General features: G+C 45.1%; 1 protein-coding gene across 1 annotated transcript; it reads right to left on the bottom strand.

The window, feature by feature from the left end:
• Window positions 1-3,939: 3,939 nt before the first annotated feature.
• Window positions 3,940-4,233, bottom strand: LOC119801669 (60S ribosomal protein L37-like). Its single transcript, XM_038312277.1, has one exon. The coding sequence runs from the start codon at window positions 4,231-4,233 to the stop codon at window positions 3,940-3,942; it is 294 nt and encodes a 97-aa protein (XP_038168205.1).
• Window positions 4,234-19,059: the final 14,826 nt, after the last annotated feature.

The raw sequence follows: 19,059 nt of genomic DNA on the forward strand, positions 1-19,059 counted from the left end.
GTGGGTGGTGCCATTCCTGAGCTGGTGGTCTTGGGTTTCACAAGAAAGCAGACTGAGCAAACTAGAGGGAGCAAGTCAGTAAGCAGCACCCCTCCATGGCCTCTGCACCAGCCCCTGCTTCCAGGATCCTGCCCTTTTTGACTTCCTCTCCTGACTTCAATGAATGAACTTTTATAATGAAGTATAAGCCAAATAAACCCTTTCCTCCCCAAGTTGCTTTGGTTGTGGTGCCTCATCACAGCACTAGACCAAGACAGGTGCCTTTCAAGTTTTCAAGCATGGGAAAAATCGGGGCTCAATTTTAACAGTGTAACCCTTCACTACTGAGACAGAGATTCAGATTGCCCACAAACATTTTATGGCCATTTCGCCTTTATTAAAAACTGAAACTGAGAGGCTGTGAGCTTCTGATCACTAGCTGTGTTTACCTGGCTGATCCCAGTCCACTGACCACTTGTGCTGTATCTGTTACCAACCATCAGTTCCTCTGCAGATGTGTGCTGTTAGATGCTTCCTGCTCAAAAGCATTCCAAGATGGGATCGAAAACCCAGACCTATGCACTACACACAGTCCTCAAACAGCAACATGTCCATCACCGGCACTCATACAGCTTGCAGACAACAGATGCACTCTGTCCCTCAGAGTGGTGAGCAAGGGGCTTGCTAATGACAACCCAAAGCCATCCTCTCTTTTCTAGGCTCCATAGCTAGGGCTGCTACAAAACAATACTGTCGTGGCTTCAGAAAACAAAAAATCAGGAGACCCAGGCAACTTGTGTGACTAATGTTGGTTCAACTGAAAATCCCCAGCTAGCCTGTGTATTAAGATAAACTTTCTTGGAAGGCGCCCGAATTAAAAGCAAATATTTTGACCATGAAAAGACCCTCTAAATAACAAATGTCAAAGCCTGGGTTTTGTTAGGCAACTTCACTTATCTGAGGGGACACAGGCCACTTTTCTCAGTTCTGCAGTTCCTTTTCAAGTGACAGTATCAAAGGAACTATGGATAACAAGGTAGTGCTCTCAAAGAGGGAAACACTGAAATGTATACAAAAGCTCCTTTAAGTAAAATTACTTCTTGGTTAAGTTTGAATTGCAGTGTTTTTTTAAATATTTATTTATTTATTATGTATACAATATTCTGTCTGTGTGTATGTCTGCACGCCAGAAGAGGGCACCAGACCTCATTACAGATGGCACCAGACCTCATTACAGATGGTTGTGAGCCACCATACGGTTGCTGGGAATTGAACTCAGGACCTTTGGAAGAGCAGGCAATGCTCTTAACCACTGAGCCATCTCTCCAGCCCTGAATTGCAGTGTTTTAAATCAGTGTTTTCTTGGATCCTGCATGCAGAATAGTGGCGTGAGGGATAGGGCACTTCCATGCAGGAGTGGCCTGTTCGTCAGGACATTTTGCAAGCAACTTGAGGTGACCCTAAGCATTCTTTCTTTTTCTGTCCCTCAGATCTGTTTTTCTAGGACTTTGCTTGAGTTACTTAGGCTGGTTTAAAATATCAAATACTTACCTATAGGATCTAGTTTAACCGCCTACTTAGAATTACTGAATCCTCCAGCAAAATTATTATGGACTTAGTGCATGCAAGAATTGCTCACATTAGTTCATCCATTTTGTCTCTGTACACATTTTGTCTCTGCATACCTCTTGCTGTCCCCTGTGTACCAGAATTCCTCTGAGATCTAGCAGAACAATCCTTATCCCTGGTAATTAAACTTGACTTTAATGTGGGCCATAACCAAAAGGAGTGTGTGTGACTTTCTTTCTCAACACCCTCCAATAAGACTATCTGCTGTCCCCTATCAGAAGTGAATAAACTGAGCTCAGGCCTGGAATACATTCTCAGACTGCCTTGAGCATCACCATGACAGGGAGAGCCTTGACATGCACTTCCTCCCTCAGTTCTCACAAGGGTCTCAGAAAACAAAGATGCATATATATCACACTGGCTGCCCTGGCAAATGTTGGCTAAGTCAGTGTTAATCTTCTGCACTTATTAGTTCTTTAGGATGTGTGTGATACTGCAGTAGGATAGATCCTGGCATTTGATATTTCTATAAGCTGAACCATTGATAGTTCTACAACGTCTACAGGTACTATTTTGGCGTATCTGTATTGGCTTCTGTCACTTCCTGGTTGATTATATTATTTAGCTCTAATTTCCTTTCTCTCCTGAAATTTTGTTCTATTATCATCTCATAAAAGATGGTTTTATTCCACACTTTTTTCATCTATTCTTCCACTGAAGGGCATCTAGGTTGTTTCCAGGTTCAAATAATGCTGCTATAAACATAGTTGAACAAATGCTTTTGTAATATGATTGGGCATCTCTTGGGTAAATTCCCAAGAGTGGGATTGCTGGGTCCTGGGGTAGATTGATCCCGAATTTCCTGAGAAACCGCCACACTGCTTTCCAAAGCGGTTGCACAAGTTTGCATTCCCACCAGCAATGGATGAATGTACCCCTTACTCCACAACCTCTCCAGCAAAGGCTATCATTGGTGTTTTTGATTTTAGCCAATCTGACAGGAGTAAGATGAAGTACTACTCAGCGGTAAAAAACAATGACATCTTGAATTTTGCATGCAAATTGATGGAAATAGAAAACACCATCCTGAGTGAGGTAACCCAGGCCCAAAAAGATGAACATGGGATGTACTCACTTATAATTGGTTTCTAGCCATAAATAAAGGACATCGAGCCTATAATTCGTGATCCTAGAGAATCTAAATAAGAAGGTTAATCCAAAGAAAAACATAGAGTTATCCTCCTGGATATTGGAAGTAGACAAGATTGCTGGACAAAAAATGGGAACTTGGGGGTGGGGTGTGATGGGGGATGGGGGATGGGGAGAGAAAAGTGTGAAGTGGAGGATGGGGAGAGCTTGGAGGAATAGGATGGTTGGGATATAGGAAGGGTGGATATGGGAACAAGGAATTATATATCTTACTTAAGGGAGCCATTCTAGGGTTGGCAGAGACTTGACTCTAGAAGGGTTCCCAGGTATCCAGGAAGATGCCCCCAGCTAGTTCCTTGGGCAGCTGAGGAGAGGGAGCCATAAATGTCCAGATCCTATTGCCATCCTCATGAATATCTTTCATATCACCATAGAACCTTCACCTGGCATTGGATGGAGAAAATGACAGAGCCCCACATTGGAGCACCAGACTGAGCTCCCAAGGACCTGATGAGGAGCAAAAGGAGGGAGATCATGAGCAAGGAAGTCAGGACCATGAGGGGTGTGTTCACCCATTGAGACAGTGGGACTGAACTAACGGGAGACCACCAAGTCCAGTTGGAATGGGACTGATGGAACAGGCAACCAAACCAGACTCTCTTAATGTGGCTGACGGTGGAGGAGGACTGAGAAACCAAGGACAACGGCAATGGGCTTGGACTCTTCAGCATGGACGGGCTCACTGTGAGCCTTGTCAGCTTGGTTGTTCACCTTCCTGGACTTAGGGGGAGTTGGGAGGACCTTGGACTTAACATAGTGAAGGGAACCCTGATGGCTCTTTGACCTGGAGAGGGAGGGAGTGGGGGTATGGGTGGAAGGGATGGGAGGGAAGGGGGAGGAGGAGGGGAGGAGATGGAAATCTTTAATAAAAAAATGAGAAAAAAAACTGAAAAATAAAACAAAAAAAAGATGGTTTTATTGCCCACAGTAGACATGGGTCTAGCCTTGTTTTCTTGATTCTGTTTATCTCCCAGTTACTATGATTTCCTGTCCATCTATCTAAGGCACCTGGGTATTTTTGATGTTTTTCATGGTTGTGTTTTGATGTTTGGAGCACTAAGAAATGAACCTAGGCCTTCATGTACAACAGCTAAGTGCTCTACCACTGACTATAGTCCCAATCAGCATTCCAGATATTTTTTTTGGAAACCAGAATATTTATTTTATGACAGATTGAAATCCTCAAGATGAACTGGATGCTGCAACAGCTGCCCTCTTGGGTTTAGGGGTTGTCCCTTCACGGAATCCATGTCTGAATCTTCGGTAGACAATTTTTAGGTGCCTCATCCGCCCAGTCCCGGTAGTGTTTTGTCTCTTAGCCTTGGCACTCCAGTTATACTTTCTCTTGCGCTTGGCAGGGTAGCCGCATTTGCTACAGGTAGACTTCTGAAGGTGGTAGGCCTTAGAGCCACAGCGGCGGCACAACGTGTGGATCTTGTTGTGACACTTTCTGAAGGATGACGTTCCTTTCGTCATCTTGCTTCTGCCACCGAGGCCAAAGAGAGGAGCATTGCAGATATTAAGGAAGATTCTCAGTGACAAGATTGAGCAACAGGACAACACAGAACAGCACAGAACAGTAGAAAGGGGGTCAGGAAGGTGAAGATGAGCAGGAAGGAGAAAAACATGAATGTCAGTAGTCAGATGTCATCAGTTCATTGTCTTTCTCTTTTCAAACCAGTTTGCTCTTCATTTTAAAGGTGGATTATTAAAAGCATTTATTTAGCTTGCAGACATCTCTCCAAATGTTGAAATCCAAGCGCAGAGCACCTGTACTCACTGACATGTGAAATACATGATATGATATTCTGACTCCAGCGAGCAAGGCAGTAACCATTACCTGAAGTTCAGTAGCTTGCCCAGGACCCAAGACCAGGGCCAGAAAGAAGAAAAAACAGAGCCTGGGTCCACATTTTCCTCCCTTCATCCCAGATCCCCTGACAGTTTCTCCTGCCTTTCAGAATGCTCATGCCAGAATGAGTGAGCAGCAAGACAAATGGTCCAAGTCCACAAAGCATGTGGAAACCAAAGCAAAACCGCAGTTACAATAGCTAGGTACACATGGGGTAAGCATGTGTAGAATTTGGGTAGTAAACCAATCATGGTGAGATAAAAGAAAAGCCAATGAAAGGTAGCAAAAGCATATTCATGGAGTAGAAATTTCAACACAATAAAGTTAGAACTCTTGTCAAATCAGTCTTAGTGAGATTCCTATCGAAATCTCAGTAATGTTTTTAGAAACATATACAAGTTTATTCTAAAATTCATATGAAAACTCACAGAGCCTACAGCCGAAACAATTTTAACAAACAATTGTGGAAACATTACTTTCTGATGTAAACTTAAGCATAGTAAGATAATCAAGTCAATTGGAATATGATGGGCTGATATCAACATAATATTAATATACTAATACATGCTACATATTAATGTATGTATTGCTTGCTCCTCAGCTCATGAGGTGGAACACCAGGAATGCAACTAATAGAATAGAGAGTTTATTTTGGTTTATGATTCCAAAGGCTTAAAGTCCATAATGGCAGGGACAGGATGGCAGCAGACAGCAGGTACGGAAGCAGGAACAGGAAGTTGAAAACTGAGAGAGAGAATTTGAAGTCTCATAAGGCTTTGAGTCTCAAAGCCCTCCACTGGTGACATTTTTTCTCCAACAATGCCATAGCACCTAAATCTCTCCAAACAGTGGCACCAACTGGAAACCAAGCATCCAAGTGCCCAAGAGTATGGGAGACATTTCCCATTCAAAACACCACTGTATATTAATTCAGACATTAACAAAACATGATCTTCAGGGGCACTTGGTAGTATTTGGGGGAATGTAAATTACAACTAGATACCACTAAACTCCCGTGAAAACAAAAGGTAAATACTGAGCGTCAGTTAGGATGAAAAGATACTAGTGCTCTCATACATCGGGGCTGGGTTTTCAAAATACTGCAGCCCCCTTGGAAATTAGTTCATGGGTTTCTTGAGAGGTTAAATATAAGGTTACCATCTAACTGAGCAATTCTACTCTGCCCTCAAGAGAAATGATAACATTTGATCACAGAAAACTTGTGTGTAAATGCTAAGTGCATTAGCCATTTTAGTTAAGGCTTATAAGCAATGCCTGCTAATTATCAGAGAGATAAACCAAGACACTGAAATATAATAGATTGGACTGATGGTACATTGTGTTTATGGCATAAACATAACTGATAGATACAAAGAGAAATGGAAAACAGCAAATCCTGGTAAGGTGATGTTCTGAAATGATTGTCAGGACATTTAGGATGCAAATATCAGCTCCCACCAGGCTTCCCTTATGTTTTCTTTATGAACATGCACTAGATGTGCAGGCCCAGAACACGAAAGTGAATGTTGTCACTAGCTGTGGGATCTGGGGGTTGTTTAATCTGCCGGTAGGATGGAGATGAACTGAATAGGCTGTCTGAAAACTCTGCAGTTTACACAGCTAGAAATGCTTCTCCTGTCCCAGCAGCACCAGGATAAACCAAAGCAATGTTGACATGGAAGCCAGCATCTTATGATGCTTCACAGCACCAAAGTCATTTTCCATGACACTAAGTGCTGGCTCCTCAATCACTGCGCCCGCTTTTCCTGCCTAGCCTCCTCCTCTCCCTTGCACAGGTCTTTCCCTCTGCACCACCTCTCTCCTTACTGCATGGGCACAGCTTAAAACTCTGTCTGTGAGCTTTCCAAAGGCTGGACCACTAGAATGCTGTCTCTGTATTATAAGCATGACCAGGTTTCTAAACTGTAGCATTGTTTGCCACATCTCTCTGGGCTCTGTGATAAGACCTAGTAGAAGAAACGGTCCCTGAGTCTCTAACTCATAGTCTTTAGAGCCCAATGCACAAGAAATGCACAGAAAAGGCATGATAATTGAGTGAACCAGTCATTCGTTCATAAGGACATTTTTTTTTGACATTTTTATAATCAAGATTAAACTCATGAGTTTTTCAGAAGATGGCATTTGTGAGTCCGTGCTGCTGGTGTACCAACGTTTAAAATGTATTCAATCTTAATGACAATATGAGTTTTCTTCCTGTCTGGAGATATTGTCCTGTTTTATTCTGGCATCCAAGTTTTGTTGTTGTTTGGGGTCTTGGAGCCAGAAAATATGTTTCTCTTATGACGAATTAGAAGTGGTATGGAAGGGTATGAGAAGGGCAGGAAACGCCCTATCTATCCATCTGCGGCTCGCTTGGACCCTCACAGAGTGCCGCCAGTGTTGTAAAAGTAAATAAACACTGGAATAGTCAGACGTTTGTCTGGGGAGCTTTTGACCTTTGCTGACTCCTGTGTTGGGCCCTGCCATCTTGCTTATGTTTATCCTAATCTATTTGGTCTGGAGCTCGGGCTGGACAACCCCTGACTCCAGGGGATTGTGAGACGCATGAGCCGGAGCTCCTCCAGAGCGGACTGAATGGCTCCCATGTGGCTCAGCCTGGAGGTCTTTGTTATGGTCCTACTTGACCCCCGAGGTCCAGCTCAAAATACTTAGCGATAATGTGCCTGCGGAGAATGTTCTCATAGAAAATGAAGCTCTAATTACTTGGGCTGTGATGTGACAGGACCCTATTAGTGTCTCTGCCTCTGTCACAGGCCTTCTCCAGGGACGACTAACCTGTCCGAAGGTGAAGACAACCTGGAAGATATCCCCAGGGAAACAGTGTATAGTCAGATAAACCGAGGAAACATGTTCCTCAGAAGTCTTCAGGCTTGTGTGCTAGTAGGATAAATTCTTTCTTTTAAAAATACTTTTTCTTTATCTTTGAGAACTTTGTACATGTATACAATGAAATATGATCATATCTACCCTCTATTTGTCCCCTCCAAATATTTTCCTGTCCCCTCAACGAGTGCTCCTTCTCCCAAGTTTATGACTTTTTTTCTTTTCAGAAGGGGGTGGGGATAACCTACTAAGTCCATGTAGTGCTGCCCGTATGTGCATGGGTGTGGAGCTAGCTATTCACTAGAACATGGGAAACCTATCAGCACTTTATCCTCAATAAAGATTGGTCTCTCCATCCCAGAATTATTCACTGCCCTTAGTAAGGGGTAAGGACTAGAGATCATCAGCCATATTTGTGCTCGGATTTTGACAGCTTGGTTTCATATAGGTCTTGTGCAGTAACCACAGCTGCTGTAAGATCATGACTGCAACAGCGTGCCATGTCCAGAGGACAGCATGCCATGTCCAAAACACGGTGTGCCATATCCAGACAGCATGTCATGTCCAGAAAACAGCAAGTCATGTCCAGAATACAGTATTCCCTATCCAGACAGCGAGTCATGTCCAGAAGACAGAGAGTCATGTCCAGAATACAGTATTCCCTATCCAGACAGCATACCATGTCCAGAGGACAGCATGTCATGTCCAGAAGACAGTGTGCCATATCCAGACAGCGAGTCATATCCAGAAAACAGTGAGTCATGTCCAGAATACAATATTCCCTATCCAGACAGCATACCATGTCCAGAGGACAGTATGTCATGTCCAAAAGACAGTGTGTCCTGTCCGGAGGACAACATGCCATATCCACAAGACAGTGTGACATGTCCAGAGGACAGCATGTCATGTCTAGAGGACAGCATGTCATGTACAAAACATGGTGTGCCATATCCAGACAGCATGTCATGTCCAGAAGCAGCATGTCATGTCCAGAGGACAGTATGTCATATCTAGAATACAGTGTGCCATATCCAGACAGCATACTATGTCCAGAGGACAGTGTGTCATGTCCAGAAGACAGTATGTCCTGTCCGGAGGACAACATGCCATGTCCACAAGTTGGTGTGTCATGTCCAGAGGACAGCATGTCATGTCAAGAGGACACAATGTGATGTCTAGAACACAGTGTACCATATCCAAACAGCGTGTCATGTCCAGAACACAGTGTATCATGTCCAGAAGCAGCATGTCATGTCCAGAAAACAGTGTGTCATATCCAGACAGTGAGTCATGTCCAGAAGACAGGGAGTCATATCCAAAATACAGTATTCCCTATCCAGACAGAATACCATGTCCAGAGGACAGCAAGTCATGTCCAGAACACAGTGTATCATGTCCAGAGGACAGCATGTCATATCCAGAATACAGTATGCCATATCCAGACAGCATACCATGTTCAGAGGACAGTGTGTTGTGTCGAGAGGACAGAATGTCATGTACAGAACACAGTGTGCCATATTCAGACAGCATGCCATGTCCAGAGGACAGCATGTCATGTCTAAAAGGCAGCACGTCACAACACTCTTCTCCACCCTGTGGCTCTTACTTCCTTTCCACCTTCTCTTCTATGATGTCCCCAAGGTACATTGCTGGTAATGGGATCAATATGGCTGTTCCTAACTGTGCTATGAAAGCGAGCCAGCAGAGGGATGGTTACCAGTCCTTTTGACCAGTGGGAATTATTACTGAGCTGGCTGCGTTTGCCTGCCTACTTTATTTGATACCCCTGACTGAGATCCATATTTTATTAAGGAAGAACTTCTCAGCATATGGATGAGAAGTGGGAGAGGTGGCGGGAACTCATCTATTTCTGACTCTCTTGGGTCCTGAAATTCAGTCTCCTCATTTAAAAATAAACACATGTGTTTACGACAAAAAAATGCAAGCTTCTTTAAAGCTTATTGACACACAGAAAGAATGGCTCTCACTGGATACCCAGGCTTGGGTCATGAGGAAGGGTGTAAACACATCACCCACTTGAGGAAGCAGGGAGGTGGAGGCCACAAGAATGATGAGCAGAGAACGAGACAGGAGATGGTATCCCAGGCCTGTGGGGCTGCCACCTGTCTTAAGAGCAGCTATAATTGTCCCAGGTTGCATTCTCCATTCTGCAGAACCAGGGCTTGATATTTTTGCCTACCTAATTGATCTGAGAACCCTGACTGTGATCCATATTTTAGTAAGGAAAAAACGTTGAGGCCTTGCTATTCAAGATAAGTTGAAACTGGCATTTGGCAGCTTGCAATAAAATGATTTGCAAAACAAAACCAGACATTCAGTTATGGAGACATAATTGGAAAAAACACAGCATTTTAGGGCTGAAGGCAGGATGAGTTCGGGGTGGGAACAGGATGAGAATACCCATACCAAAGACAATCCTCCTCTGGGTGCTTCATCCCAACTTTATATTTATTTTGTGGGTTAAAAAGGTTTTGTGTTGCCTGTTTGGCACATGCTGGAAACTGAGTTCTCTGGCTCTGCAGGGAGTGCAGCATGTCTATTTTCTGTAAAGGCCATCAGGTCTGAGAGGACTGATCTGATGTCACACTGAAAGTGCAGCCACTGCCATAGTCCAATGTTTATGTCCCAAACTGAAACTTACCTCCGTATCAGTGCATCACATCCGGGAGGTGTGGCCTGGTGGAAGGTGCTCAGGTAAAGACTATTGCTGGGTAAAGGAGGTTCCTGAAGCTTAGCTCTCATGCCAGGTGAGGAAGAAACCCTTCACTCAGGAGGACAGCTCAATCAAACATAAACAGGGCCTCAAGGGACACCAAGCATGCTGCCACCATGATTGGCCAAACTCCTGGCTTCCACAGCAATAAAAACATGTTTTCTTTTCCAAATAAATCATCCAGGCTGAGGTATTGTTCTAGTTACACAAAGCTGACTAAATCTTCATATGGCGCCTACATCTTATTCCAATAGAGAATATTTTTCTATTTTGTACTAAAGCTGGGCTCAGGGGCACAGGCCTACAATCACAGCTACTCAGGGACTGAGGCAAGAGGACAACCAGCTCAAGGACTACTGGGTTATACAGTGAGTTTGAGGCCAGCCTGGACAATTTAGTAAGACTATATCTCAAAACTAAAAGAGAAAAGAGAGACGGATGTAGCTCAACAGTCGGGTGCTTTCTGTAAAGACTTGGTTCCCTGGTGTCAGTGCTCAACACCATAAGGGAAAAAAAGAAAACAGAATTTGATGTTAATACTGGGGGGGAAAATGTTAAAGACTTGATTCCTGCAATGTACCACCTCCTCTAGTCCACCATCATCTCACTTTGGGGAGGGCAAACCAGCCAAGAGTCGGGCAAACAATCGCGTTGAGCCCTCCACACACTACCGCTCAAGCTGCAGATCCCAGAGCCGGGAAAAGGTGGGGGCAGTTGAACACTGGACACAGATTCAGAGCTGGCCTCCCTCTTGACACTTCAGCCCAACCACATTTATTTCCATAGGACTTCAGTGGGACAAACAGAGATGTTAGCTAAATGCACAAACACAGTAACTTGCAGAACCCCAGAAAAGGATCAGGGTCATCAGAGAATAAGCAGTAACGGAAAATATTGACAGACCTGCAAACAGAAAAGTTAAAGTCTTTACAGTGAAAATATTTGCTGCCAATATAACAAAAGGAAAATTCTGGGGAAGCTGGATTCATCACAATACTAATGAGGCATGAGCGCAGGCTGGTCTGCATGCGAGGGTTCATTCCAGGGCCATGGCAAGAGCCTAGCCACCAAGAGGCACACTCTCAATTCAGTGTTATTTTTATTACAGAGGTCTCCCTAAAGTTCATAAGCTTCAGAAAGTACAAAACATAAATTTAGCCTAGATTTTCAGAGCAAGGAGGACCTATCAATTGGAAGAAAAAACATAAACAATACAATATAATAATGAGCAAGGAATATTAACAATTTATAGAAAAAGAAATGTTAATAGAATATAAACACAAAGCAGAGGGCTTACATTCTTTTTTATTGTTTTTATTGAGCTATATATTTTTCTTTGCTCCCCTCTCTCTCTTCCCCCTCAGGTTTGCCTTCTTTTAAGAACATGCAGTCTAAAATAAAAATGGGCATTTCACTCTATCAGATATGCAAACATTTAAGGAGCTCATGTCAATCACTCATGATGTGACACGTGTCAGTTACATAGGGTTTCTAATGCCTTTAAGGCACAATTCAGTTCCCTGCACTCTGTCTGGCCCAGCCAAATATTCCTTCCAGAGGTGAGGATGTGTGCCCCAACAAGAAGATGTGTCCTTTAGTAAGGGGCTTTGTCTACCCACAACAGCTTTAGAAGGACCAGATCTGCATGTCCCACTAAGAAAAATGCTCTAGATCAGGAACACATTCTACATGTGAAATTTAAATGTTAAAAACAGAACAAGACAAAAACCTACTTGCTATTCTCTATATTGGGTCTCTCTATGATGAATGTTGAACAGGACAAAAATTACTGGATTTATTGGTAATTAAAGATTTTCATAGACCATTTGCTTAAGACTGTTTTCTCCATCAGGCACACCAAAGAGAAGTTTCTTTTTCCTCTAGACATTTATTCAAAGTTTGTTTCCTAACTCGGTTTTTAGGACCGTCTCATGGCAGTCCCTACATTCCTGAACATTGTGTCTTCCTAAAATGTATGTGTTGAAATCCTAACCAACGAGTAAATGTGGCCCTTGAGAGGCAATGAGATCAGGAGGGCTTCATTCTAGGACTGGGAGGGACGCCTGTGTGAATGGGATCCAAGGGAACTCCCTCAGCCCTGCTGTGTGAGGGCAGATAGGAGGCACTATCTATGAGCCAGGAAGGGGATCTCCCCAGCCACCAAATCTGCAGGTGCCTTGGTGTTGGGCTTCCAACCACTGAATCTTTGAGAAATCAATTCCTGTCATTGCTAAGCTACCATCCGATGTTTTCTGTTTTGTTTTAATAGCAGCCCAACAAGAAGAAGACCGTGCAGGGGAAACAATAACAAAAGAAAACAAGCCCAAACTCTGGTCTCTTCCCACGTGAGTCCTGCACGTTTCTTGCCACAAGGCAGAGTGTAACATGCACAGAGACCCCCAACAGCCTCCAACTGCCTTGTTTGTTCTGAGACAGGGTTTCTCTGTGCAGCCCTAGCTGTCCTGAAACTCTGTAGACCAGGCTGGCCTCAAACTCACAAGATCCAACTGTCCCTGCCACCATGCCAGGCCACCTCAAAACCACATCTGACAACACACCTCCAACAATATTTATCCAGTTGCCTGGTTACCTAACAATTTAAAAGATTTGAATTCAAAAGCACAAAATAATACGGACTTCCCTTGAAAGTGTATGCTACACAAAAGAGGAAATAACAATTTGCTAAGTAGATACAAGATTCCCAAAACTAGAAATCAAAACAAAACAAAAGTTGAGGTTAGGCATAGTAGCTCATACCTGTAATTACAGGGCTAGGGCAGCTCAGGCAGAGGGCTGCCAGCCTGGGCTACAAGGGAGAGATGGATAGGTCACATCCACTGAGAATAATCCAGGGGAAACACATTCTTTGCTTTGAGAGTTAGTCTTTCCAGCCCCAGTACAAACACCATGACTTTCCCAACCAGGCAGAGCCATTTTGTAGGGCTTAATGAGCCAAGGCTTAGAACCAATATGGCAACAGCCACACTTTCTAATTCCTTCTACCATCCCAACCAGAGCTTGTTACTCTGGTACCAGTTACCAGTTACTCTGGTAACTCTGGTGTCTTGGCCAAGGCTAGTCTGCAGAGGTATTCTAAAAAGGGAATCCTGTACACCTACCCCAGGACATAACCAGGTGAGGTACCCCAGCCCAGATTGAAGAGATGAAAGCCCATCCCAGTCACACGACACCTCCCCCCAAGGGAAAGGACTCGGGCCCCACAGAAATGCAGGAGGTGTTGGACCTTAGCTGAAGAGGAGCACATACCAATCCCAAACTTCTGAAGGAGTTGGGCGCTATGACAGAGAAAAGGGAAAGGAGCGAGTGGAACGGGGTCTTCTTTCGGGCCTGTAGGACTACACACATTCTGCCTTTTGACAAGCTTTCCCCAACCCCTTGATCTATTTGTCCCCTGCAGCAGGTACCTGCTTTCTTCTGCACATACTCATTAAGGAGGGTCCCTTCTACTATCCATTCTGCCTCAGTGACCTGCTTCTGGCAAGCATGAACCAGACCTTAACCACAAGACATCATGGGTGGGTGTGAGAACCTGGGGCTGCTTAGTCAATAGACAATCGTATGGACGGTGACATCACAATGGCCTCTGATGACCTCAACTTCACTGCACACATGTCTCCAATACCATCCAGAGAGCCCTCAAGTGAGTTCATGGTTTTGGGTATCTAAGCACAGAAGGCAGATGAGAGCTTTTCCAGAGCTGAAAGGCCATGGGTATCTCCAGCAGAGGACCCCATGCTTCACCGTCCAGAGAGAGTGGATGGCAGAAGGCAGGAAGTAGATATACCTGGTTGGTGTGGGAGAATGGTCTGTATTCTGTCAATATATTTTAAATAAACACTGATTGGCCAGTAGCCAGGTAGGAAGTATAGGCGGGACAACTAGACAGGAAGTAGAGGCAGGAAGTAGAGAATGGGAGAATTCCGGGAAGAGGAAATCCCATTCCTCTGCAGTCCTGACCAGCCACAGTAGAAGTAAGATGTGACTGCCTTGCTGAAAAAGGTACTGAGCCATGTGGCTAACATGGACAAGAATAATGGGCTAATATACATTATAAGAGCTAATATGAAGCCTGAGCTAATGGGCCAATTAGTTTATAGTTAATATAGACATCTGTGTGATTTCTTTGGGACTTAACGACTGTGGGAACCGGGTAGGCCAGAAACCCTGAAAACACCTGGTAGTGGTCAAGCACAGTGGATGCATGGAAGATACCCCTCCAAGAATATTTGGAGTGGGAATATGGAGGCCCAGGTCCCCACCACGCACAATGTGGTGGTACCCAAGGTTGCTGGTATGCACCAATGGGCTTAATCACACCACACTCTGACGAATGCAGAAACCATGGAAAGAAACAAGAACTAATTCAAAAGATGAACAAGGGAGGAAGGTTAAGTAGAGCCACACTTTAGAAAGGGTACACTGGGCAGAAAGTTTACCTCACTTGCTATAATTTAGGATCAGGCCACAGGCAAGCTGGCTGAGACTTTCCATCATCCCGAAGACCCTGTTGAACCTTCTACCCAAGTCCCAGATTCGGACTCCATACTCAGACAGTGCCATCTAGTGGCTATCAAATGCCATTTTTAACTCTTAACCCCTGTGCTTAAAGGGTTGAAATCATAAAGATTAAAGGCATTCTTTTCTAGTAAACAATAACAATTAAATATATAGTTCTATTTTAAAATAAAACATTGTAAAGTTGACTGTGTCTGACATTATCAGCCTGGAAGGTACACAAACAATAAGGCAATCACGAAGTACTTAATACCTAGAAGTCACATATTTACCCTGGTACCTTTCGTGGGATGGCTGCTTCTCCTCACACGCTAAACCTCGGCCCATTACCAACAGTCTACCTCAGTGTAAAGCAATATAACATCAGCAGATGTTAGATGGAGGAGTGACATGGAGACTTGCTGTGTAGCTAGGCATGCTGGTTCCCTCCTGGTGATTTACGTGGCTATGTCACGAATTCCCGTATTCTTGATCCCAAGGTCGGGGTAACATCTCTCCTTCATAGGACCAAGTAATGTGAAAAAAGGACTTGGTACATGTAGCCTGCGCTTGTCCTAGATGCTCAGGACATGAACACCTGGTGGCCAATTTTAAATTACAGCAAAGGTAGCTTTTCCTGGAGCTGGAGTCTGTGGCCTCTCATTCATAGAGTGCACATTGGCCAGCCACCTCATCTGGAGTGTGTCTTCCATGCCTGAGATATGTCCAACAGCAAGTTGTCAAAATGTGGGTGTTTACAATAAAAATGTAAATAAATCTGTGTTCATGGCTCCCATGAGGAGCAGTGATCAGTCCTATCCCCCCCTCTCTTTCCCTTGCCTGTGCTCACTCCAGATCCTCAGTTGTCTCTGAAGTTGCCAGCACTGGAGACTCAAAGAACTGCATGATCCTGGTGATTTTGAAAGTCCCAGGTCATGTGCCGCAGAGTGCTGTCACACAGGATAGGGTTCTAAGACTCGCTCCTCTGTAGTACATCTTGGCTCTTCCTGGATGGGTGTGATGCTTCTTTGGCTTGGGTTTGTCCTTCTCCTACTTAAAATCATGATGACGTCCCAGAAACTCTTCCCTGTCTGTCCTTCCTCTGCCCCTGTGTCCAATATTTATATCTTCAAGTGTCTATCACTGGCCCTCAGTGGATGCTGGGAGGGGCACCTCACATGGACTCGAGCACCTTTCCTGAGTTACTGGCTGATGAGGCTCTGACTCCCACTTTCCCCACTGTTCTCCTCAGCAGTAAACTGTGACCTGTCAGGCTAGACCCTTAGCTGTGGCCAGGAGATGCCCATTGCCCTCCATCACCCCTGCTTCCCTCTGGCCCTGTGGTCTCCCATGTTGCTGCCCCCTGCTACCTCATCTTAATGAGAGAATGAGGAGGAAAGCAGGGACTGACTTTGGAATTCCAGCTCTGAACTCTCTTTCTCATCTGAGAAGGGGAAGCGCCGATGACGGAATGCATAGAGTGATGGCTCAGATGAGAAGCAGTGCTTGATGTGGGAGAAGAATGATCCAACAGTCTGGATTTGGGAGATGAATTCTCTAGAACTCAGTACGAGACATATAACATGTTTTCCCTACATCACACAGAATCCCCTAAACCTCCAGGTATGGCATCCTCATCTTCAGAACAGGAACAGCAATATCTGTCTCATAGAAAATAGTGAGGATTAAGCCACAGCCTGGATAGAGGCACCTGGACAAAGCACACAGGGCATGCTCCTTTCCATACCCGGTTCTTTATACAGTCACCTGTTAGTCCAGCATCCAAAGCCTACTGAATTCTCAGCCTGTCTGCTCTCTCTGACATTGCCAACACAATGTATCTCTAAAGCATTCTTCGGGCTCTTCCTTGATGGCATGGTGCTGGGGGGAACAGAGAACTCTGGGTAGTGACTTCTCCCGGGGACCAGGAAACGGGAAGAGACAAGTAAAAGTGGACATTGCCAGGCCTCTGCGGAAGTCTGTTCCTTCCCCAGATGAAAGGCCATCGCGACCCCCCCTCTCCTCACCGCCCAGGAGGAGTCTCCAGCCTTCTTCTATTTGCAGGACTCCGGCTACAGTCTGTAGGGGGAAGAAAGGCTCAGGAAACCACGGAGGGCTCTTCACCCCCACCATGACCCTGAACTACAGTTCTCATCTTCTCAACAGTCTTCCACAGCTCCAGGCTGTGACCTTGTCCTCACTGAAGAGGGACGGGAGCATTTTGCGGAGCTCCCGATGCAGACTCTGGAAGGCTCCAAGGCACTAGGGCGCATGACAGCAGGCTCCCTATGAGCCACGTGTTGCAGCGAGTAGCTTGCTGATGCCCTGAGCATCTGTATCCTACCAGGCCTGGCACACCCCGGGACACTGCCTTCGCGACAGTTAAGCCATGTGTAATCTGTGTCTGTGAATGTGACACATTCCTCAGTGTTCAGAGCACTGGCAAGCCACCCTGCTTAGTGTTTCTGTGACTGCCTGACACACATACATATGTATGCACCAACAACAGGTTGCTTCTATCTATGAAATGAGATCAATCCTGGCCTCCGCTAGGCTTATGGCATTGTTGGAAATTACACGGACAGGGCAAAGTACCTATTGAAGTTAGGGGCTCTCTCTCCATGGTATTAAAACTGAGCATGAAAGGCTCTTGGGTTGGCTCTGTGACTCCAAGAATGTCTGCTTGGCCTTTTAGGAGATGGTTCTCATGTTCTTCGATGAGGGGTGAGTCGGGCTGCCTGCTGGGCTGTGAGTCATTTCTTGCTGGCGGACACACTTCCAGGTTACTATGCTTTCTCAGAGCACTGCTTGATTCAAACAACATGTCTCTAGAAAAATAAACCCTGTGTCCTCGCTTCACCTACGGAGAGTCCAGGCCGCTGGCTGGCTGTCGGCAAAGAGCACATCCTCCATCAACGTCTCATCAGTGTGTTGAGGAAGGAAACAATGAAGCCAGGCCAACATGTCGTACGCATGGGCTGACTCTCACAGGGGAATTCTGCAGTCAAGTAAGTGGGCCACACAGGGGAAGGGACAGTGGCTGGGAACACGATAGTCATGTAAGGACAGCGGGTCATCCAAATGAGCTAACTCTTGCTGGGGAATTCTGGGAGATCTAAGCTGTCCAGTGAAAACACTGGAGGTTTTGGGCAGGAGATTAACAAGTTCTTTTTACTTAGGATTTCCTAGAAGTTCATTAACTAAGCTCGCACACTGAATCGGAGGAGATGACCCATGTGGACATCAAGCTTTGTCCTTGAACAACAAGCAGTTCTTGCCTAGGATCCTCTGGTCCCACAGTCGCCCCTCACTGGCCACGGGTCTACACATGTGTCGTGGGCTCCTGCTGCACAAATAAAAGGGATGATGGCCGTATTTAACAATCTTGGCCACAAGCAAGACCATGGAGATTTTGGCTTGTCGGGGAGCTCCCTCCTGGATTTTTGCCTTATTGTTCTACAAATGGGTTCCGTCCATCTTCCCCTGCATGGCCTGTCTGTCTGAGACCCTTGCACTTCACAGCCTGGGGTTATGGTGTTTTAGCGCAGCTTCATTTGGACTTAACTCTGCTTCATTTGGACTTTCTTGCTCACCGTGAAAGCCCTTTTCTGTGTTCGCAAATTCATATGGCAAGACTTCCCCTGGAATGTTCTATACTTTAAAATGGAAACATCTGATAAAAACTGCCATCTGATGATTACTTCTGAAAGGGCTGAGCTGACTCACAAAGCACATGGAGCCAGAAAACTCTTAATGTGGGGTGGAGGGAGGGGAGCCCAGCGAGAGCCTGACATTTGAATAACCGCGCCCCTGTGTACACACATGTCTAAAAGCATAGTTTTAGAACTGTGCACTGTGCGAGCATGAGGGCATGGATGGGATGGGCTGTGCAAGTATATGATACAAAGAGATGATATCTGGGAGTGCACAGGACTGTGCATGTGTGTGTACATGCATACACTGTGCATGTGTGCAAGCAAATGTGTATGTCTGAGTTTGTGACAGTGTGTGAGTGTACATGTGGGGAACAGATGAGTCTCTATGTGCTGATATGGAAATGGACACGTGTCATGTGTGAGCAAACGTATGAGAATGATTGCATGGGTGTGTGTTGGTAAGTGTGTAAGAGAGAGATGTGTATTTTGTGACTGTCTCTATGTATCCATGTGTGGTGTGTGTGGGCACGCACAAACAGTTGCACATCTGCTACCTCCCAGCCAATGAGACAATGAGGTGTGTGCCTGTCAGTTGTCAGGCACACCTACTAAAAATACAAGCAGCGGTAGTTGGTCACGTTTCTATACACTCTTGAAAGCACGTGTACCATCTAGATTTATGAGATGAAATGTCATTCGGA

The sequence above is a fragment of the Arvicola amphibius genome, chromosome 1, assembly GCF_903992535.2.
Source record: "Arvicola amphibius chromosome 1, mArvAmp1.2, whole genome shotgun sequence".
In the NCBI taxonomy this organism is placed as follows: domain Eukaryota; kingdom Metazoa; phylum Chordata; class Mammalia; order Rodentia; family Cricetidae; genus Arvicola; species Arvicola amphibius.